At 49.2% G+C, this 23,873-nt stretch overlaps 1 protein-coding gene across 1 annotated transcript in view; it reads right to left on the reverse strand.

Moving 5' to 3' along the window:
• The window catches only part of ARHGEF10L (Rho guanine nucleotide exchange factor (GEF) 10-like), a 149,556-nt gene extending 133,703 nt beyond the window's left edge, over positions 1 to 15,853 (reverse strand). Inside the window, exons 1-3 of the mRNA XM_006883599.1 lie at positions 15,817 to 15,853; positions 9,185 to 9,379; positions 8,337 to 8,370 (exon numbers count right to left, since the gene is read on the reverse strand). Of these exons, the coding sequence (XP_006883661.1) occupies positions 8,337 to 8,370; positions 9,185 to 9,379; positions 15,817 to 15,853 (266 nt within the window). The remainder of the gene's footprint in view (positions 1 to 8,336; positions 8,371 to 9,184; positions 9,380 to 15,816) is intronic.
• Between the last annotated feature and the right edge of the window lie 8,020 nt (positions 15,854 to 23,873).

Consider the following 23,873-nt stretch of genomic DNA (forward strand, 5'->3'; position numbering starts at 1 on the left):
GAGTGCCAAGGGAGGGGCATTTGGTGTCAGGATTGGTAAAAATGTCAGAGGAGCAGAGGCTTATCTGATTCTCACCTCCTAGGAACCAGTCTTGAGCTTGACGCTGAGTTTCTCTCCCTGCGTGAAGTTAGAGGTCAGGGGATGATGAGGACAACATGCTACAAACTAGGAATAAAAATTCAATTACTGATCTCCCTAAGAAGGGCTGCTTCCATGGGACGGGAGACACCCCGATCTTGCCATTCCAAGAGCTCCCGTGCCGCCCACACTTGCCGGTCTTGCTGCCCCGCCCCCATCCCCAGCAACCTGCTCAACATGGTGGCCCCAATCCAGCTTCCTCTCAGCCAGATCCACTCTGGACCTGATCCATCCAGGGATGACGGCTCTCTCAGCACTCACAGGACAGGTGCCCTGCTCTATCCCAGACTCAACTCCAGGTAAGAGGTGCAGGTTGATGGGCAACACAATCCACTCTTGTCCACATAGGCCCAGGAAGGGAAGGAGAGGTACCCACAGGCAGTCACTGAGAATTTATGGGGTCATGGCCAAGAGCAAGGGCCCTGGCCCAGCAGGAAACACCGAGGCTGCAGGGGCTTTATGGAGATGGTAGCAAAAGTGGGCAAGAAAAGCAAACACCTCCAGAGCGGGTGAGAGTCCATGGGGCTGGTGCACTCTGAGGTGAGTGACACAGGCCTGAACCCAGGAAAAGCAAAGGAAGCCGGTGCTCTCATAGCTCACGTTTCCCAGCAAGCACTGGGCCTGAGTTCAAGGTTGCTCTTTCAACCATGACAACTCAGGAGCGGTCAGGGCAGTAGTGAGTACATGGCTTCAAAGTCCATCAGGAAAGGCACACACCACAGGCCTTGGCAATGGTTGTGGAATCAGATATGCCCAAGCCTAACCTTGCCATGACTAGCTCCATGAGATTGTCAACTTGCTAAACTTTGATTCTCATCTGCAAAATGGGCATAGCCAGGAGCCCTATTCCCTATCAGGTTCCTATGAGGTTGAAGTCCCTATGGTGCAGTTAAGAAGAGAACAACGCTGAGCCCCCAGTACAGAATGTGGCTCCGTCAATGGCAGTCAGGCCCTTTCGGGAGAGGGGAGGTGGTCCTTAAATCTGCCTCATTTCAAGAAAAGGCATCTAGACTCACACACATGGGGCAGTGCCCATGAAGTCCCCATCTCCAGCAGCTCTGCCTGGTCCCCAGGGGAGCCTATTGACCGCTCCACCTACTCATTGAGAATCACACTCCCAAGAGCTCACAGGTCATCACTCAGCAGATCGAATTCAGCACGGTAGTTCAAATCTACTCAGAGAAAGATTTCTTTCAGAGAGATTTACAGCCTTGCGAACCCAATGGAGTCATTCTGCGTCAGAACCAACTTGATGGCGGATGGTTTAGGGTTTTATACAGTTAAGCATTCAACTATTAGCCCTAAGGTTGGTGATTGACAGAGGCTCGTGATCTTCTTCAGAAAGGTCAGTCTTGAAATCCTAAGAGCTGAGTTCTATGCCACACGCGGGGTCATCACGAGTCTGAACGGACTCCACGGGCGTTAACAACAACATCCACAAACCTAGTGGCTCAAAAGCGCTACCAGGATGCTCCTCAGAAGCAAAGACGGTAAAACTTCACCTCACGTCCTTTGCACATGTTGTCAGGAGGCATCATCCTCGGGAAACGACATCATGCCCAGAAGAGCAGAGGGTCAGCAAAAGAGAAGAGGAGCCTCAGCTGAAGCCTCAAGTGGACACAGTGACTGTAACAATGGGCTCAAGCTAGGCAGAATTTGTAAGGCTAGTGCAGGACGGGGCAAGTCTCTTAGAGTCACTAAGAGTCGAAGTTGACTTGCTGGCGCCCAACGCAACAGCATTGACCTACTGTAAACCTAAGTGACTTTGAATCCTCAGGTAGCCGTGTAAGGCAGCCCCTGGCCTCTAGGTGAGAGGAGCTTCATGGGAGCCTCTAATTTTAATAGCTGTATGTGTTCTTGGTCTGCTGTTAGGGACCTCTCTAACGTACTCAAGAGCAACGGTGTCTCTCTGGAGACTAAGGTCTGCCTGATACAGGCCATGGTTTTTGCAATCACTTGTTATGCATCAGAGAGTTGGACAATGACTAGGGAGGAAAGAAGGAAAATTGACGCCTTTGAGCCGTGGTGCTGGAGAAGAGTATTGAATGTACCATGGACTGCCAAGAAACAAACAGATTCATCCTAGAGAGGGTTAAACCAGGCTACTCCTTGGAGGCAAGGATTCTGGGGCTTCATCTGACATACTTTGGACATGTTGTAAGGAGAGACAGGTCCTTGGAGAGAGACATCATGCTTGGGAGGGTAGAGGGACAGCGCAGGAGGGGAAGACCCTCTACGAGGTGGATTGATTCAGTGACTGGGGTAATCGGTATGGGTGTGTCAGAGGCAATGTGATTGGCACAGGATAGAGCAGGGTTTAGGGCTGTTGTACATAAGGTCGCTATGAGTCGCAAACGACTCGACGGCACATAACAACAACAACATGTGTTCTTGGGGAAACCACCAAACTTTCCTGAGCCTTGATTTTTCCCCATCTGTCAAATGGGTGATGACAGCAGCTACTTCCTAGAGAAGTGAGAAACAAATGAACCCAGGTATCTCGCCCAGAGCCTGGCACACAAGAAACACGGCCCCCACTCATTATCATTGTCACCTCTGCTGACAGACGAAAGGAGCCCCGGCGGCTCAATGGTTAAACTGTTTAATTGCTACCAGGTAGCACTCTGACCCCACCAGTCACTCTGCAAGACAAGGGTACGGCAGTCTACTTCCGTGCAGACGGCAGGCGGAGCAGTTCTCCTCTGTCCTCCAGGTTCTCTAAGGGTTGGAATCGACCTGCCAGCAGTGAGGTGGCTAACAGAGCTGTCTCGGTGAGAGGATGTGCCACCAGTCAGCACTTTTTCTCAGCAGGGGGAGAGTGACAGATGTGTCCACAACCGTCCTTACCGTGGGAAACTTCATCAAAGCAGTCCAACCCCCAAACTGCCCTTGACCACGGTGCACAACCAGCACCTTGGCAGTTCTGATTAGCCCCTCCTGGCTGCCGCCTTTTCTCAATCCAGTCTGGCCCTGGGCCTGGAGATGAGGGCACAGGGAAGCCCATGGCTTTAGAGCCACAGAGGAGCCACTACCCTGCCCCTTCCTCCATGCAGCTTCCCAACTCTCTGCCAAGGTCACCAGGACAGCCCTGCCCCCTGCCTCCGTCAAGGTCATCCCTCAACCACCCACTGGCCAGGAGTGAGTGCCTCCACTGAGCAGAGAAGGGAAACAGGTTTGGAGGGTGGGGTGTCTGCCTGGTGAAGGAGGCAGATGAGCCCAGGCCTGCCTGCCTCCCCAGTATGGAGGCCAGCTGTTGTCATTGTGGTTAGATGCCGTGGAGTCCATCCTGCTCAGAGCATGCTCACCCCACATATTAAGATCACATCGTTCTGATCCATGGGCTTGACATGGGCTGGTTTCCAGAAGCAGTTCCCCAGGTCTTTCTTCCTAGGCCCTTTGAAAGCTCTGCTGAAATCTGTTTAGCGTAATAGCAGCATGCAAGCCCGCCTGCTGGGCGGCTATATACTGGCCTGGGTTGGAACCTGGGACTCCCATGTGGGAAGCAAGAATCCTACCACTGAATAACCAATGGCATCTAATGAACCCAGTTAAAACCAGGGGTGGGGGTAGAGGTGATCGTTGGAAAAAACCCACAAAGCATTGCTGTTAAGTGGATTCGACTCAGTGACCCTACAAGCAGCCAAACTACCTCTTAGAGTTTCCAAGGCTATAAACCTACAGAAGCTGGCTGTCACAATGTTCTCCCAAGGGTGGGTACAAACCACTCGCTTTCTGATTAGCAGCTCACTGTGCCACCAGGGTTACCAGAGTCCAGCAGGTTTCTTCTAAAACCACTAGATACCAGGACTCAGAACAAAAACAGAAAGCACATACAGAGCAGTCAACACAGGCAGGTGCCCGGACCAAGTACAGGAGATACCACTCTGTGAGTCCCCTTACTCCTTGCAGAGTCCTGGAGTACAGGTGCTCCTCATTCCACGTTCCTGATTAAGAAGTGGAGCTCGGGGGCTGGAAGCACCTTGGCCAATGGCACGTAACTGGTGAGCAGCGGCGCGAAGACTGGACCTCAGCTCTCTTGGGCTCAGTTTGAGTCTCCAGGTCCTCAAAGACCTGGACTCCAGCCATACTCTGGCCATCATGTCCCCATGAAGTAGGGATTAGGACCTTCCCTGCCACCTCCCTCTCCAGCTGTGTCCAGAGGATCAGATGGCCTGATACGAGTGAGATCACTCTGGGGCGTGGAGGAAACACAGTGAGAGGAAGCCGAGGGCCATGTTTGGTTTGTCTTGTGACCACATTTGGGGATATTTTAAAAAAATAAATAAATCACTGGGGTGTTTTTTTTTATTCTTTTCTCTTGAATAACAAGGAGAAAGAGAGTGATCTGGATTGATTATTCCTCTCCAAAAGACTCCAGAGTAAAGTGGAAAATCACTATCCAGGAAGCGGCAGGAACACAAGTAAACGGAGACCTGGAATGGCCCAGAGGACACTGGCGCAGCCTCCGAGAGCCTCGGTCTCCCAATCTAGAAGATGGTGATAATAGTGTCCACCCCAAAGTGTTGTGGGCAGAGAGGCTGGTCTGCAGAAGCACAAGCATGCCCCTGAGTCCACATCCAGGGCTCATTTCTGTTCCCACATCCTATCCAACGTGTGGGTCTGCCCTGGGGTGGGCCTGGATTGCAGCTATGTCACCACCTCGCTGAACCAGCATTCAATTCACGTACTCATTGCAGAGCACTGGCCAGGAGAGGAGTCCTTAGAGGCTTCCTTCCAAACCCTTCACTTTAAAGGGGGCTCTGGTGGGCTTGTGGGTAAGGAACCTCACCAGCAATCCAAAGGCAGGCAGTTCTAGTCCACCGGCTGCTCTGTGGGGGGAAGATGGGCAATCTCCTCCTGTGTAACGTACAGTCTCTGAAAAGCTGCTGGAAGGTCAGCTATGATGACAAAGAACAGCGTTTTACAGCTGAAGAGATTGGGGTGGTGGCTTGCCCGAGGCCAGGCAGTGAGAGGACAGTGGGCTGGTTGGTCCACACCTGCTTCCTGAGTCCTTGCCCAGTGCTCGAGGGAGGAACCCCGGGGTGAATACAGTGTCAGGGCTGTAGGGCAGCAGGCAGAGTCAAAGCCAGAGCTGGGAAAGCCTGAGAGCTGATAAAAGCAATACACAGCACATCACTCGGCCTCAGCATGTTACATGGAGAGCTGACCACAGAGCAACTGGTCAAGCTTAGCCTGCTCTCTGGTACCTGGGCAGCAGATACTAAGAACAGGTATGGGATGAAAGGTGGTCCTACTCCTCACTCCAAGATTGGGGTGCAAGGGGGACGTCTCTAAAAAGGTGGCTGGAGAGAACCAAGAGTGTCAGACTCGGGTAAGGATCCACTTGCTCACATCCAGTTCCCTCCTCTGAGCCTCAGCCCAGCAGCTTCCCCTGGGTACGCAATCTTTCTGCCCCCCTCCCTCCCCTAGCTCACTTGCTCAGTCAAAGGCCTGGTCTAGAGTACTCCCCCGCCCCCACCCTCGGTAGGGCCCTGGTCCCTTGACCACGTTCTCTGTCACACCCTTCCACTCTGTATCCCCCACCTCAACTGCATCCCCCAAGTTCCTCAGCAGTTTTATTTCCCTCTGCATCACCCTAGACAACACAGAACCACAACTACCCTGAAGGGCTTCAATCCCCGAGCCATCAGTCACTGAAGTTGTCCCCTCCCCAAGTGCCGGAGGAATATGTTACCGACTCATTCCAGGTCCCTCATCAGAGGAAAAGCTGGCCTCTAATTCTGGCCTTAATTACACAGTGGCAAGTTCCACAGACACCCTCTGTGGGTCCATTCCAGACAGCAGGGAGCACAGATAAGGACTCTTGGCTCCGATTTTAATCCATGACCGTCTTCCCTCCAGGGACCTGGAAGCCTGAGGCCCGAGTCTCTACGACAAATTAGCTCCCTTCATGCACAGAGAATGAATGAGCCTCTTCCCAGGAAGACAAATCCAAACCCAAACTCACTGCCATCAAGTCTCTTCCCACTCATGGGACCCCACAGGACAGAGCAGCCCCACAGGGTCTCCAAGGCTGTTAGTCTTTACAGAGCAGACTGCCACTTCTTTCTCCTGCGGAGCAGCTGATAAGGTCCAACTTTCTACCTTTTAGACAGCTGCTGAATGTTTTAAGCACAGTGCCATCGCAGCACCGTCAAGAAGACAAAGGGAAGTCCAAGTGCATTGTTCCCTCATTAAGGGCCCTTGGCCCTTAGTGAGCCCCAGGGCCCGCATCAGCCTCTCTGTGCCTTACTTAGTAAAGTACCCATACGCAGAGCTGGGCAGTGCACAGCAGTGCCCAGAGGCCTCAGCTTCACTGACCCCTGTCCCAGAAGGCACAGCTCAAGCCAGAGAGGGACGCCGACCTGGTGACCACAGAGGAAATCCAGCAAAAAGAACTGCCTCGATTGCATGCCCAGCATGATACTGACTTCCTACACAAGAGTTTCTTAAGGGAAGACTCACTTGCCCTTTTTACAGATGAGAAAAGCAAAGTCCTCAGAGACTTACAGAACATCCCAGAGACCGATATTCCAAGAGGAGTATCTAGGCAGTGACCCCAGAACCAAGATCTTAACCATTAGGCTGCGCTGCCTCAGCCAGGCTCCTGAGTACAGAAGGGCAGAGTCCGTAACAGCCTCAATCATGGTTTGGGGAAGAGAAATGAGAATGGTCATGGCAATGGAAGAGGGAACTGTCACCATTCCAATGGGCCACGCGATGTGCTGAGCATGAATCATAAAGCCAAACACACAGCTGTCAGGTCGATGATGGGGTTGCTGTTAGGTACTACGGGGTCAGTTCTGACTCAGAGTGACCCTACAGATAGCTGAACGAAGCACAGCCCAGGCCTGTGCCGTCCTCAGTTACCGCTGTTCGAGCCCACTGTTGCAGCCACGGTATTAGGCCATCTCAGTGAGGAGCTTCCCATGTTTCTGCAGACCTGTTCTAAATAAGGTCCTTGCGACAGCCTTCTGTAGGGACTGGATAACAACAATGCCCCAAATCCAAGAGACTTCTCTCCATCACCACTTCCTTTTTTTTAAATTTTATTTTATTATTTTTGTGTGTGTGTACTGTCAAATGGAATCTGACAGGTACAGGAGGAGATTGTCCCTCCTTCCTCGGCAAAGCATCTGGTGGATTCGAACCGTGCACCTCTGGGATTGCAGTGCAGCTTCTTGCCATTAGGCCACCAGAGCTCCCCTCCATCACCACTTCTAAGGAGCTATCTAACTGTGCTTCTTCTAGGACAGGTGTGTCTGTTCTTCTGGCAGCCTATGGTCTATTCAATATTACTCACCAAAAAGAAAACTCATCTCACATACTTTGGGCAGGTATGGGCTCAGGTATGGCTGCAGTTATAAGGACGGTACAGGATAACCCTCCCTTCTGTCATACACGAGGTCGCCATGTGTGACTCAAAGGCACCTAAAAACACCACCACCATAATTCAAAGGCTTTAATTCTTCTTTGATCTTCCTTATATATTGTCTAGCTTTCAAGTGCATATGAGGCAACTGAAAAATATTACAGCTTGGGTCAGTAACACCTTAACCCTCAATACCGGATCTCTGCTATTTAACTTCAAAGAAGTTGTTTGCATCAGATGTGTCCACTGAAACGCATCCTTTGATTTCCTGGCTGCTACCATAAGGTCAGTGTGATTAAGAACTGATTCCACAGCAACAAGTTTGTTTAAAGAGCCGTGACAGAACCTGGGTTAAAGTGTGTAGCTGCTAAACAAAACGTCAGTGGTTTGAACCCAACCAATCACCCCAGGGAAGACAGATGTATCAGTCTGTTCCCACAGAGACTACAGCCGTAGAAGGTCAATGGGGCAGCTCCACTCTGTCCTACAGTATGGCTATGAATCAGAATTGACAACTTAGTGAATTCATAGCAGGTTGACACTTGAGATTTGACTTGTCCAAGGTCACACAGCCATCAAGGGACAGAGACAAGATTTGGAGACTGACCTGCTTTCCGCAATTTCATAGGCTTCAGAGCACAAGAAAGGAAAGAACAGAAGCTTTAAGGGTCAGACCTCTGTGCTAGGCATGGGAATTGACAGAATCACCTGCCTCCAGCCTAAGTCCTGCCTGGAGCCCTTCTGGTCTCAGCTCTGCCCATTCCCTCACCCCTGCTCCCTCTCCCATTTTTTCCAAGCATCAAAGCAAAGGACGAGGTTTACTTACTCAGTCTGGGATGGTGCGGCTGCTGGGTCTGGGTCTGTGGGAGAAGAGCACAGAGCAGGTCAGACCAGAGGCAGGCCCTGATGGGCTGGGCCCATTCCCGCCCCCTTACCCAGCCTCCCCCAGGAGGAACCAGAGACAGGAGACAGGGCCAAGCCAGCCTGGGTCCCTGCTGCGCCCCACCTCCTTCCCCAAGGCCTGGGGAGAAAGGCAGCCACTGCACAGTCATTGAGCTCCCCTACCTGTCCCATCTCACTGCTCCCACCCCCGTCATCACCCACATGCCAACTTCAGCCAGAATCAGCTGCCCAGCCTGCTCTGCGCCTGCCCCTACTCCCAGCTCCTCAAGGAGCTCGTTGTCCCCAGGCTGCAGGAAGTTCCTGCTAATCCGGTCCCCAGAGTCTCTCCCCAAGACAGAATCTAAGAGCCCAGGAGCTGCAATTTAACACCACCAGCCTTATCTTGGCCCTCCAGCCCCAGGGCCATCAGCTTCCCAGACAGACTTGAACGAAGACTCTCCAAGCTAGTGTGCATTCTCTGGGAGAAGCTACTAGGAGAGGGCCGTGGGGACACAGCCCTGGGCAGCAACTGTCTCCAAAGCAAAGCCCAGGCCGAGTCACTTCCATTTACAATGTGCCAAAGTGGGCCAGATGTTGCAGGAATGAAAGGAATCTCCAATTCCCAAGAGAAGTCATGGAATGCAGCTTCTTCCCAATGCCTCTTTCCTTCCAGCTTCCCAGGGACAGAGAAAGGGCCATCAGGCATGACTGTGAGCCTGAGGAACAGCTTCCGCTGAGCGCTCTGGTCCTAGAGGCCTGGAAATAGGAAGAAGAGGCTCCCAGTAATCTCACCAGTGATGGGGGTGGAGTCGAAGCAGATCAGTGGGGGCTCTGTCTCCTTCCCAGCAGCAGTGGCAACAACACTGGAGACGGCCAGGCCTGTGCTGGTGTCCTCTTCGTCATCACTGTCCTCAAACTCGAAAGCCTCGCCAGGGTCGTCCTCTGCCTCTGGGGAGGGGCCTGGGGCTGTGGAAACCAGATGATCTCCTGGGGAAGGTGTGAGGAGGAAGGAGAGGAGGAGTTAGCTTCCCCACAGGGCCTCTGAGGCTGGTCCAGGGAGACAGTGGGGTTCTGGGAAACCTCGGAGGGTTAAAGAGAGTTCTGGTGACATAGCCTAAAGGAGCTACATCACTAACGTAGAGGCCGAGCCTCTCTGGTGGTAAGATACACCAGTGGTTCCAAGGGAAAAAGATGGGCAATCTCCTCCTGTGTGATTTACCACCTCGGGAAACCCTGGTGGGTCAGCTAGGAGTCCATTCCAACTATGGGGAAATGAGTTTGAGTGAGTTTGGATGATGCAAACAGCTGGCACGTTTGAAAGGTTAGTTGGTCAAGGTCAACTCTGGAAGGATGGCCTGACTGTCAGTTTTCAAGACCAAGGAGCACAGTCCTGCCTTGACACACAAAGGGTCGCAGTGAATCAGTGCACTAGATGGTAACCTGTTTTAAAAGCACTTGGGAAGATCAGCTAATGCCAGCAAGAACCAGAACTAGGGGAATAGGTAGGGATCTGGTTAAGGGAACAGAAAAGGTTCTCACAGTCGAAACTGGGCTCATGCTCTGGCCCGGTGGCCGGACCTGCTCTGAAGGGGCCTGTGATTGGGTTCAGTTTCTAAGCAATGGCAGCAGAGGGAGGAACAAGCTCCCGTCTTGTGACAGCACCTCTGTTTTGTCCTTCTGCATTCGTGTACGTGTGCCAGGACTTGTCACAGGCATCTGCGCACATGCAGGTGAGCACACAGGTTCGTGTACTTTGTGTATATGTGAATGAGCCACAGGAGTATGTTCTGGATGCTGCACTTAATTTGGTACGCATGGTGGCACGACAGTTGTCAGAAAAGATCTGGAGCTTGAAGCAAGTCAGTTTCCAGGTGGCAGGAGGTGGGCTGGCTGGGCCAGGGCTCGGGCCATGTTCCCAGCATGGACGACTTCACTGAGGGCCTCATTCGTGGCTTCTCCCCACTGGGAGATCCCCTCCAGGGCTTTATCCTCCATGGCACCCTTCAAAGCACCATTCCAGCGGAAAGGACTCCCTGACCACCCGGCTAAAGCAGCGCTGCCCTCTGTCTTTACTTCGGTTCCTTGGCTGGTTACTTCATCAGTCCATGTTCAAATTCATGACCCTTTCTAAGGACATTCCATAGCCATTAGCAGCCAGTTCTCATTTTCTGCTACCCCCAACTTCAAAATGCACTAAACTCCACTGATGAAAAATGGGACTGACATCGGGGTTGGGGGGAGACTGAGAAAGATGGGATAACTTATGTATACCGCATTGAAACAGATAAGGGAGAGAACTGTTTAAAAGGGATATATGATTAGGAATTATTGTCATGACAGGAGTCCCGAACAAAGGTTGCATAGCAGAATGGACTTGGGAGTACGGATTGAATAACAATTAAAGAATTTTTCTTTTACTTTTCAAAGAGAGGGGTGAATTTGTGGGGAGGGCTGGGCAGGGAGAAAAGTGCAACAATGAATGAATGGAAATCCAAAATCTCCGTAAACTTCTATTAAAATTAATAATAATTTTTTAAAAAGAAAAAATAATATAGTAAGTAAAAAAATGCACTAAATTGCCTTCTGTCTCTATCTTTATGTCTATACTAGATAGTTCATATTAAGGAGATCACACACTATTTGAACTTTCGATTCTGGCTTCTCCCACCTAACACAACAGGGTCTAGGCTTACCCACACTGTAGTCTGTATTGGAACTTCACCCCTCCTGTAGTTAATAACAGTGGGGGTTCAGTGGTGGGATTCTTGACTTCCATGCCAGAGACAATCTCTTACTAGAAAAATCCAGTCTCTCCACCACTGTGTTCCAGGGGTTCCCAGAACACCTCTCCAGTTCCAAATATATCAAATTCAAGAAGTCCCTTCATCAACTGTTCAAATGTAGTCAAAACTAAGGATGGAGTTTCTTCAATTTATAGTGAGGGATACTGGCCATGGAGGCTGCTGTTGCAGGCTCTGGCCCTCCCCTCAGAGCTGAGAGGGGCTAATGGTCCAGCATCCACTGGTGGACTTCTTTGCACGGAAGGTCACCAAAATGCAGCTTTGTCATTCCGTCTCAGAGTCACCTCCATTTTGTCCATTGATGCACAGAAAGCATGGACGGGACAGTTAGGTGTCCAATCACGCAGCCAGAAAGTAGGGGTGCTGGATTTGAACCACATGTTTCTGAGTCCATATTTTATCCTCGTCCTCCTAAGCTCTGCTAACTCCTGGAAGTGGCCCAAACCCTTGGACATGACCCAGAGTTGACAAATTACAAAAGGCAATACAGGATTTCCTGCACAGGGTTGGCGGTTTTCAAATCCTAATTCTCAACCTGTCAGTGAGTCACAAAGTCAATGAGGGGATTCTCACTTGGCGTTTTTAGTTTTTTAATTTGAGCATTTCTAAAAATAGTTTCATATTAGTAAAATACTATATTTCATATTATGTTTATTAACTATACAATGTAAAAATATTTACTATTCTTTTATACTTCTGTTTGCATTTTTAATTAAATTTTATTCATTTTAATGAACATTTACCTGTTTGCATTTTAAACATACACACACACAGACACACACAACCCTATTCCTCATTTACTATCTCATTATCCAACACTGCTCATTTATGACAAGAGTCTAAAAACCTATTGGATGGACTATTGTCAGACTTACAGTCTAACAATTATAAACACTGAAACGTACAGCAAAAATAATGCTGGCTGTGATGTTTAGGGTCATATGTCAAGATCAATTAAGTCGTGTGTGTGTCTATAACACACACATATGCACGCACTGTATATATGTACATACATAAACACTGTGTACATATATACATCGTGGGGGGTTGTTCTTCCACTACCCTCCCCTCGCTCCCTCCACCACACTGGCCACACTGGTGTCCTTGCTCTCTGCACCCTAACTGTGTTCCTGCCTCAGGATTTTCACACTTTCCCAAGTTCTGGTCTGTCCTTCCCACAGGCATCTTCCCATGGTCTCACCCCCTTCAGGTCTCCGTGGGGCTACACGATCAGCAGTCCATAAGGAGATCCCCTGAAGCTCCCTCTATGTCTTACATGCTTCATTTCCCTCTGTGGCACTAACCACCAGATCACCTGCCCTCTACACAGTTTACTTATTTTCATGTCTGTCTCTCCCCCGAGAACAGAAGTTTCACGAGGGCAGGTCTGGTTCGTTCACTGCTTTCTCCCCAGCTTCTACAGCAGGGCCCAAGATACAAGAGATGTGCCTAAACATACAAGAGAAAGAACTGATGCCTCTGAATTTTGGTGCTGGAAAAAAAAACCCCAACCAAAAACAATTAAATAGACCAGATGCTGCCAGACAACAAAAAAATCAATCTATCCTAGAAGAAGTGCAACCAGAATGCAGTTCAGAAGAGAAGGTGGCAAGATTTCATCTCACAGACTGGGCATGATATCAAGAGGGCCTGGCTCCTGGAGAAAGACCCCCAAGCCCAGGAAAGTAGAGTCAGGGTAAAGGAAACCGCCTCTGGACAAGATGCAATGACCCAGGGGCTGCAACAGTGGGCAGCAGCAACAGTGAGCAGGGCGTAGACCAGACAGTGCTTTGTCCTGGCATGCGCAGAACTGAACTGACTCCATGGCACCTAACAACCACACACACACACACACACGCGCGCGCGCCCTGCCGTCATGTAAAATATATTTCTCATTGTAGGTTGTGGTTTTTAATATTGAAGAATACTGGAATAAGTGGCCACTAAGTCCCTGCCTACTCTCTGTGGGGTAGAAAGAGGGAGCAGGGGTGAAGGTATGAGATACAGACTCATGAGGAATGATGGGGCTTACCTAGCCCTAACACACCCTTCCTCCTCACCCAACAGAATCTCCTGATTACAAGAGGGAAGACTCCTTTCCCACATGGACAGTGTCACTGGAGAGACTCGTTTTAGTGTCAGGACACCTGATTTAGTCTCCAGCTCTCACACACTCGCCATATGAACAGTAAGATCTTTTCTTTCTGAGGAAGTTTTTGTTTAAATAAAATGAGAGGTATAATAGTAATTAGTCAGAATTTTTAGAAAAGGAAGTAAATAGCACACAGCACACATAAATCAACTGGTGCAAGGTATGTGCCTTCTAAGTGTTAACACATTCCTATGATAATGATTCTATGCATTATTGTATTAGTATTACAATCACTATTATTATCATGACAGCCTTGAGTCAAAGACCAGGCTATGAACTTGGCTGATACAGACAGTCCCTTCCCACCCACAGGCTGTGTCCAGGAAGGAACTCAGGCCACTTCAGCACCTCCCCTTTAAAAGCATGAGCAGCTTAAGCTGTCCCGTCCAAGCAGTCCCTGAGAGACCTTGTGCTGGGTGGTTCAGGCAGAAGCGAAACATGGCTCTTGGTGTCAAGAGCTCCCTGCAAGTGAGGGAGGCAAATGCGACAAGACAAAAACAGAAAACTGCAGAGACTGCTGGTGCTCAGTGAGGGGAGGAGCTGAATGCTCTCCAGGGCTTTGGGGAAGACTTCAGCAGGAGGATGTGCAGGCACAAGGCCTTGGGGGAGGAGTGAGGGTTGGACTCTGCTGGCATGGAACTTAGGATGCTGCTCAGCTAAGTGAAAGGCCGAGGGTCTTGAGCGGTTCAGCTCCAGTGGGGAAAGATGGGAAGTCTCTTCCCAGTTAGATTTACAGCCTGGGAAACCCGAGTCAACATGAGTTGAATGGCAATGAGTTTGGTTTGGAGTTTTGAGAGATAGGGAAGCTATCTCACATCCAGGGACGAGCAAGAGCGGATGCCCAGTGGGGCTGAGAACATGAACAAGGATGAAGGGCCCACAAGGTGCTTGGGGCCACCTCTACCCCATGCAGAAATTTGCATTTTACTTGGCAAGACAATGGGAAACTCTCAAAGAATCAGTGTGGCAACCAGCCTGGTTCAATCAGACAACGGTAGACAGCATACTAGGCAGGGCTAGAACAGGGAAACTCAAAGAATCAGTGTGGCGACCAGCCTGGTTCAATCAGATGATAACAGACAGCATACTAGACACGGCTGGAACAGCGAATGTCCATCAAACATTACTGAACTTAGTTGAATGAAGGAGCTGAATGGATCGATCATAAAGAATTAATTTTCTCACTTTCCATGTCTAGCTGCTTGATGAGCCAGGGCGGGACACCCATGACAGCAGGGGCTAGTGCACGATTCAAGTCCTGGCCGTAAGCCAGCGGATGATCTTGTCGCCAAGACTTCCCTCCCAGGATCCAGGCAATCATGTGCTGCTCTTTATCAGAAGGAGCCATCCGAGAGGCCCCTCCCTGGATAACAGAGCTGGACAGAGCCCTTCCCAGCCATCTGGCCAGGTAGCAGGGCTCCAGCAGGCTGCTCACACCTTTGAAGTTCCTAGACACACCCAACCTCTGGAGAGCCAACCCAAGACAGCCTAGGAGGCAGGGGACCCCGTGTTCCAGGCCACGGAGAGGGCAGGTCCATTCTCACCTTCAGGAAGAAGCCTGGACTCAAGGAGGAAGAGTCTCACCCTCACCATTCAGGTCTACCAGCACTCTGAGCTCGGGCACAGCCCACGTAGCTCATCTGACTTGTCAACATCCTCCAACAGGTAACACCCTCCATCCACTAAGTGATTGATTACCACACACCAGTGTCTTACATATACTTAAACCATGCAACAACGCTGGACAGGGTATTATTATTAGCCTCGTTTTTATGGATGATGAAACTGAGCCATCAGGACACTAAACCATTCGATCATCATCACAGTGTGGGTGGCAGGGCCTCATGCATAATCACTCATCTATTCTGTCTTCCCCCGAAGGCTCAGTCTGCTGGCCAGGACGGGGGCCCTGGACTGCCTCCCTGCAGTGCCTCTGGGGCCCCCACTGCTAAGGCTGCCAGAGAAAATACAGGGTGCTGAGTTCTATTTGAATTTCAGACAAACAAGTAATCCTTTGTTAGTGTAAGTATGTATTTTTCTTTTCTCTTTTTTCTCCCCTAAATCTGGCAGCCCTATGACTGCTAGATGACATAACCTTAATAGGGGTGAAGACAGATTGGTTCGGAAGCCCCTACCTCTCTGCTCCTAGTTTATTTGTAAGTCTCAGCCCCCAGGAAGCATCTCAACCCCACTGTGACTCTGCGCATCCATCTCTCCAGGGGAAGTTGGAAAAAGAAAAAGAAGTAACTCATGTGCAGAGCCTGCTCTGTGAGGAGCAAACTATCTTTCCATTTTATAGACAAGGAAACTGAGACAGAGGGGTGAGGACACTGCCCACAGGCACACAGCAACCCACCGACCCACCGGCAGACCTGGGATTCACACCTGGAGTCGGCCTGGTTCCAAAGCCAGTGCCCCTCGTCCAGTCCCCACACTCCCCTTCTGAGGACGAATAAACATGCATACCGTACCTATGGCAGGCTGTGACGGGGCGTTAGAGGAAGCCATCAGACAAGGTCCAGCTCAGACCAGCACCTTCCCAGCCACTCCCCTGTCAAAAAAAGGACAGAAACGCAATTAGACAGAGCTGGAGAAGGGAGTTTCAGCAACAGACTTCTCAGACGTCTCAGGTTTACAACCTGTGCACAAGGGCCCAGTAGCTCCTCCACTCCCTTTTCCCAGCAGCTTCCAGGAGGAAGAGGACAGCCCCAGAGAGGGCCCGGCCTCCACCCATCATCAATCATTAACCTGTAGAAAAATTACCAGCTGCAGAGTCCTTACCCCCATCTGCCCAGACAGTCTCTGCTGCCACAAGGTCAATGCCAAGGGCCCCGTGGGTCTGCTAAGTCCAGGCACACTCCTCCCTTCTCTGCTTTGGTTTGGGTAATACTCTGCCCCACATCAAGGATCATGCTTCAGGCCTTGTGTTCCAAGCATTGAATCATGGCTGCACCGTCACGGACACAGCCAGAAACCCTCTCCTTCAGGCTGAGAGCACTGCCGACAGCTTCCTTGGGTCTGGGCCCTCCTCAGGCAGAGACGCTCTCACACCCCTTCCAGCTGTGTAGTGACCACAGGCTCCCTCAGGCCTGGGCCCTCCCATATCCCTTCTAGTTGTATAGTGGCCACAGCTCCCTCAAATCCGGGCTCCCTCTCCGAGCTGTGTCGTGACTACAGGCTCCCTCAAGCCTGGGCCCTCCCTCACCCCTTCTAGCTGTGTGGTGATCATGGGCTCTCTCAGGCCTGGACCCTCCCCACCCCTTGTAGTTTTGCCAGAGAATGATGGCCAGTCTCCTCCCATCGCGATTTACAGCCTCAGACACCCAACGGCAGCTTTCAACAAGTTGACAGCACAGTTTGCACTTTTTCCATTCCGATTTGGTGAGTTCCGCTCTACACTCGAGGATCTCTTGGTGGCCTTTGTCCAGGTTTATCCAAGTGAAAACCCCCTTGCTGTGAATGGCCATGTGCTGTCACCTTTATCTCGCTGTACCCGTGCACTGCAGACGGCTTAGCCTTTCCTGTAAACCTTAATGCTTTGACAATTTGCTGACCTGTAGCGTCTCTGTTCAACCTGAATGATGTGCCTGATCTGAACACTGCATTTCTCTCTCGGCTCCTCAGAAAGTGGAGAAGACAGTGTTCCCGTGCATGTGGAAGGTGCACTGAAAGGCCTTTTATGGGCCGTGCTCTGCTCAGGAGTCACAAAAACAGTTCATATCTTTGGCCACGGCTTCAATGCTGGCCACAAAAGGCAAAGCCTTTTTATTTTTACTAGCTGGGTGATTAAATATAATAATAATACCTGTAAATGGCAACATTCTTAACAGCAAACACTCACACATTGTTGTTAGCTTCTACCAGAGTCAGCACCCCCACCCAGACTCATGGTGACCCTATCCACTCTCCAGTCCTGCACCACCCCTATAACCAGCTGCAGACGGCATTATTGGGGGCCATAGAGTTTTCCTTGATGGATTTTCAGAAGTAGATAGCCAGGTATCCTCAAAAAAGTTGAACATAGACATTTCATATGACCCAGCTATTCTACTGCTTGGAATATAACCCAAGAAAATTAGAGGCACAAACAGAGACTTGTACACAAATGTTCACAGTAGTGTTATTCACCATCGCAAGAACAAAGAAACAGCCCAAATGTCAAGCCACAATCAAATGGATTGAGAAATTACGGTACATTCACATGATGGAATACTACGTAGCATGCCAGAACAATGATTTTGAAAATTACTATCTAACTTGGGAGGGTCTAGATAGCATTGTGTTATGTGAACTAACTCAGTCCCATAAGTACAAATACTGTATAAGACCATTATTGTAGAAATAGAAAGATAACTAGTAAAATGTGTATGAGGATCCAAGGGGGAGTGAAGGCAGGAGCAGAGAGGTGAGGATAGGCGGGGGTAACCATAGGGTCACACAATATTGTAAGTAGAGTGAGAAGTGGGTAAAGGAAATGGGAAAAATCTTGTGTGAAAAACAATGTATATGAACTTTGTAAGTAAACCAGTATAAAACAAAAATTGTATTAAAAATAACAGATAGCCAGGTATTTCTTCCTAGTCCCTCTTAGTCTAAAAGCTCTGCTGACACCTGTCCCGCGGCATAGTTACGCACAAGTGTTCACTGACAGATGAGTGATCACTACTTTTTTGAGGTGCAATGGCTGAGAATGAAACCTGAGTCTCCTTCCTACGTGGAAGGCAAAAAGCCCACCACTGAACCACACTGTCCCCAAGTATTCAGATAATGCCTATACCATCTCAGTCACTTCCTAAGCAATTTACAAATGTGAATATCTAGTAATTCAAATCATATAGAAAATGAGGCCCAGAGAGGTAAAATATCTTACCCAAGATCACACAACTAGTAAATATCAGAACCTGGGTTTGAACCCATCACAGAGCTCAGGAGTTTATATATATAAAAGCAGGATACATACTGCATTAAGCAGGTCTGCTCTCAGAGGAATTTCTCCAAAATACTCAAGAGCAATCATGTCAGTCTTTAGACTAAGGTGGACCTGATTCAGGCCCTAGTCTTTTTAATCACTTACTAGACATTTGAGAACTGGACAGTGAATAAGGATGATAGAAGAATAGTTGATATCTTTTAGTTGTGGTGTTAGAGTACTGACTATACTATGCACTGCCAAAAGAACAGATACATCTTGGAGACAAGTGCAGCCAGACTGCAACTTTGATGCAAAGATGGCAAAGTTTCATCTCTTCTACTTTGAGCATGTTGCTAGGAGAAGGTATTCCTTGGAAAGAGACATCGTGCCTGAAAAGGTGGAGGGTCAGCAAAAGAGAGCAGGACCTCTAAAGAGATGGATAATCACAGTGACTGTGGCAATGGGCTCGAGAGTGTAAGAGATGAGGCAGAGGATAGGAGAGAGCGCAGATGCTGTTCACAGGGTCACTATGAGCTGTACTCGATTCGATGGCACCCAACAACAACATATGCTCTCCTACTGTTACCAACTTGATTCCCACTCCTAGCAATCCTCCTCCTGGCTCCTCTCAAAGTTAAAACAATGCTGCTCTGGTTCTGCCATCAGCAATTGATCCTTCAGCCAGCACACCAAGGACAGACTTGACCACAGCTCGACCTCTGGAGTCAGGGGTCCAGGCTGGAGTCTCACCTCCACCACTCGCAAAGGAGCTGAGCTTCAGTAAAGAGGGGATCAAGGGGGAGCCACTATCTGCCCCTCAGTAGATCCTATCAGAATCACCTGAGGTCAATCACAACAGTTGTGGGCAGGCTCCCTCGGCCCCAAGATGCCCATCCTTCAAGCTGTCACCACCAAACGACCACATGCCTGCATTCCGATACCCAAGGTGGGCACACTGCACCTGGAGGGACTTGCCGATGGACCCTGAGAGCCTGGGAATGAAGTCTGGAAGAGTGCAATCTCTCTGTGAGGCCTTAGGTCTTCCCTGGCAAGACTCAAGCTATACCTGTATAAAGGGGGAGCGCAGCACCCGCCCAGGCTGCTACCGCAGAGTCAGCAAAGTTAAAAGGTGGGACGTGCTAAGCAAACACCAGGAATTTTTCAGGAATTGTTAATTCTTTTTTTCCTGAAATGTCTTCCTTGAGCTATATGTGTGTGGGCCCAAAGAAATGTGCTGTGGTGCTCCTGAAATAAAACCTGTCTCTGAAACATGACCCAGAACCTTCCTGCCATGAAGCTCTCAGGTTGGTAAAGGAGGACTGGATTTAAAACCGAAGGGGGTCCAGCAGATCACAGACGAGCATGCACACAGCACTGCAGACTGCTTCTGAAGTAGGAGAGACCAGGCTGGAAGAAAATCCTCTCCGATATACTCAGCATTAGACTCGGGTGGCAGGGGTACAGGAGGATTTCTTTTTACCTTATCCACTTCTCTGGATTTTCCAGGTCTGCTATGCATCAGAGAGTTGGACAATGACTAAGGATGACATTGGCGCCATTGAGCTGTGGTGCTGGAGAAGAGTACTGAACATACCATGGACCACCTGGAGAACAGTCTGTCTTGGAGGGGATAAAACCAAATTTCCACTTGGAGGCAAGGATTTTACCGCTCTGTCTCACATACTTTGGGTACACGGCCAGGAGGGACCAGTCCTTAATGAAGGATATTATGCTCGGAAGGGTGGAGGGACAGCACAGGAGAGGAAGGACCCTGGGTGAGATGGATTGACACTATAACTGGAACAATGGGATTAGGTGTGTCTGAGTCGGAGAGACTGCCTCAGGACTGTTGTACCTAGGGATGCTGGCAGTCGCAGGCAACTCGACGGCACATAACAACAACTACAATGAACTGCATAATTAATGAAGGAGAATAAAAATAACCATCCTCACTTATAAAAAGATGATTAATTAAAACAAACAGATAGAGGGGAGCTCTGGTGGCCTAGTGGCAAGAAGCTGTACTGCAATGCCAGAGGTGCATGGTTCAAATCCACCAGATGCTCTGCTGGAGAAGGAGGGGCAATCTCCTCCTGTACCTGTCAGATCCAACTTGATGGTACACACACACAAAATAATAAAATTTTAAAATAAATAAATAAAACAAACAGATAGAAAACACCCTCGCAGTGTCAGAGCCAGGAAGTATCTACATGATGGTCATTCTTGATTTACAGGTATGGAACCTGAGGACAAAGATCCTGTCCTCGCACCACTGCCCCAAGAGGCAGGAAAAGAAGTAATTAAAAAGATGGGGCTTGTTGCCAAGAAGATCTGAGTTCAAACTCTGCCACTTGATGGCAGTAACAGTCAACATCTTGCTCACAAATACAGTTGAAATAATACTAATACCTCTTAACAGAGGTCCTGTGCTCATGAAGTGAAGATTAAGTGGTGTGTCCAGGGTTAGGGACCCACTCCCTGCAGTGTTCTTCATCACATTAAGTAATAACTGCCTTTCTGACTAAACTGTAACCTCTTTTAATCTCAATGTCTGTAGCACTGACACAGGGTCTGGCTCACACTAGTTAAATGCAGCTGAATGGAACCAAATTAAGCCTGTGGGCTGAGGGCAGGCCAGCCAGTACTTCCTTGCTTGAAATGTACACAGGGCAAAATGAAAGGGTACTGCTCTGGTGAATGGCCTGGGGCATGAGGGGTAGGGCTTAGGGGAGGGAAGTTCCTCTCATTCAGCAGAAGGAGGGGCATAAGCCCAAGTGGGATCTTCAGCGTACCAAGAAAGACAGGACCAGGGAGCAAGAGGTGTAAATGCAAGGTGGACAAGAGGACAAGTCCCAGCTAAGAGTGACTAAGAAGGGAGTTTTGTGGAAAGGCAGGACTCACTTCTCTTCCCTGGACTTTCTCCAGTACAAACAGCCACCTGGCAGAGATTCCAGTCTAGGACTTGTTATGTACTGTCAAGTCACCTGAAACTCATAGCGACCCTATGTACAACAGCCCTAAACTCTGCTCTGTCCTGTGACAATCTCAACTATCTCCAACACCCCCACCTCGATTACCCCAGTCACAATCAATCCACTTCATAGAGGGTCTTCCCCTCCTGCACTGTCCCTCCACTCTCCCAAGCATGATGTCCCTCTCCTAGGGCTGGTCCCTCCTTGCATGTCCAAAGTATGTCAGACAAAGCCCCAGAATCCTTGCCTCCATGGAACAGCCCAGTTTAACCCTCTCCATGATGAATCTGTTTGTTTTCTTGGCAGTCCATGGTACATTCAATGCTCTTCTCCAGCACCACAGCTCAAAGGCATCAATTCTCCTTCTATCCCCCCCTAGTCATTGTCCAACTCCCTGATGCATAACAACTGATTGCAAATACCATGGCCTATATTAGGAGCACCTTAGTCTCTAGAGTGACACCATTTCTCTTTAGCACTTTGGAGAGGTCCCTAACAGGAGACTTCCCATTGCAATACGTCTTTTAATTTCCTGGCTACTGGTGCCAAGAGTGTTGACTGTAGAGCCTAGCAAACTAAAGCTATGAAAAATCTCAATCTCTCCACCATCCATCCTGATGCTGCCAGTTGGTCCAGTGGTGAGAATCTTTGTCTTCTTGATATTGAGCCTCAATCCATACTGAAGGCTGCACTCCTTGGTCCTCTGCAGCAAGCACTTTAGGTCCTCAACAGTTTCAGCAAGCAGGGTTGTGTCACCTGCATAATACAGACTGTTGATGGACCTTCCACTAATCCTGATGCCACACTTCTCCTCATAGAGCCCACCTCCTGGATAATCTGCTCTGCATACAGGTTGAAAAGGTATGGAGACAGGACACATCCCTGGCGTATACCCTTCCCAATTTTGAACCATGCAGTGTTCCCTTGCTCTGTTCTGATGGTTGCCTCCTGGTCTAAGCATAGATTTCGCATTAGCACGACCAAGTGTTCTGAGATTCCCATTCTTCTCAGAGTCAGCCACAGTTTGTTATGATCCACCCAGTCAAACACCTTTGCATAATCAATGAAACACAGATATACATTCCTCTGGTATTCTCTGCTTTCAGCTAAGATCCATCTAACATCAGCTATAATATCCCTAGTACCACGACCCCTTCTAAACCCAGCCTGGACTTCAGGCAGTTCTCTGCTGATATGCTTGTTCAGTCATTTTTGGATAATCATTAGTTTTGCAGAGATCTGTCTGAGAACACATAGGCAGACCGCAGGGGTGTGATGAGAAACTTGGAAGATGTGAGATCCGTGGGAAAGGCTCAGGCTGGGGTGTGAGAGCGCCACTTCAGATTTTGAGCAGGTGCTCTCTAGCTGTGTGACCTCAGGAAGTGATTCACCCTCTCTGTGCCTTGTTAGCTTAACTGAAAAGGGAGAGATGTAAATGAAAAGACATTTGACAATTTTTTTTTAATCAGCTGTCCTGGAGTCAGTTCTAACTCATGTATGTCAGAATAGAACTCTGCCTTAAACAGCATCACTGAACCTTCCTTCTCTCCAAGGCACCTCTGGCTGGACTCAAACCCTCAACTTTTCAGTTATCAGCTTCCCTTTCGCTCCACCAAAGAAAAGCTTCCTGTTGTGCACCATCAAGTCAGTTACAGCTCCCAGCAATCTTAGGAGCAAAGCCTTGCTCTATCCTGTGCCCGTCATCACAATCTCCACCAACTCAAACTTATCATTGCAGTCACTGTGCCGATCCTTTGATCCATATCCTTGAGGGTCTGCCTCTCCTTTGCGGACCCTACATCTTTCCCAGGAGGATGTCTTTTCCCAATGGCTGTCAGCATGCCCAAAGTTCGTAAAACGAAGCTTCGCTCCTGCTGCCTCTAAGGGGCATCCTACTTGTACTTCTTCTAAGACAGGTGACAATTCTAGCAGGCCGTTTAAAGAAAACAATGTTAGTTCCCTTCTCAGAGTTGTTGTCGCTCCTTGAGGACAGAGAGCACCATCCCGTTTTGCATTCATAGGACAATCCTCACCCGTGGAAGCAGCACACAAAAGGACTACATTGGGCACATCAGCTGCAAAGGACCTCTGTGCAGTGCTAAACAGTAAAGATGTCACCTTAAAGACAGCTGCACCTGATCCAAGCCATATTTTCACCTGATCTGTATAAGGAGCTCTGGTGGACTAGTGGGTAAAGAGTTGCACTGCCAACCCAAAGGCAGATGGTTCAAATCTACCAGCTGCTCCATAGGAGAAAGATGGACAGTTTCCTCCTGTGCAATTTTAGAGCCTCTGAAAACCTGCTGAAAGGTCAGCTATAAATTGGTTCCAACTCAGCGGCACAAAACAACAAGATACGGGCTATATCATGATAGATCAAGAGTGAGGCTGTCGTGGTTCGAATCCACCAGATGCTCTGCTGGAGAAGGAGGGACAATCTTCTCCTGTACCACTCAGACCCGTTTTGATGGTACACACAAAAAAAATAATGACTTTTTATAAATTTTTTATTTATTTATTTTTAATTGTTTTGTACCGCTGAATCAGTCCAACTGTCACTGGAGAAGATTACCCATCCTTCACCAGTAGAGCATCTGGTGGATTCAAACCACATGCTTTAGGGATTGCAGCACAGCTTCCT

The sequence above is a fragment of the Elephantulus edwardii genome, unplaced genomic scaffold (genome assembly GCF_000299155.1).
Source record: "Elephantulus edwardii isolate Elephantulus edwardi_28Jun2011 unplaced genomic scaffold, EleEdw1.0 scaffold00028, whole genome shotgun sequence".
Taxonomy (NCBI): domain Eukaryota; kingdom Metazoa; phylum Chordata; class Mammalia; order Macroscelidea; family Macroscelididae; genus Elephantulus; species Elephantulus edwardii.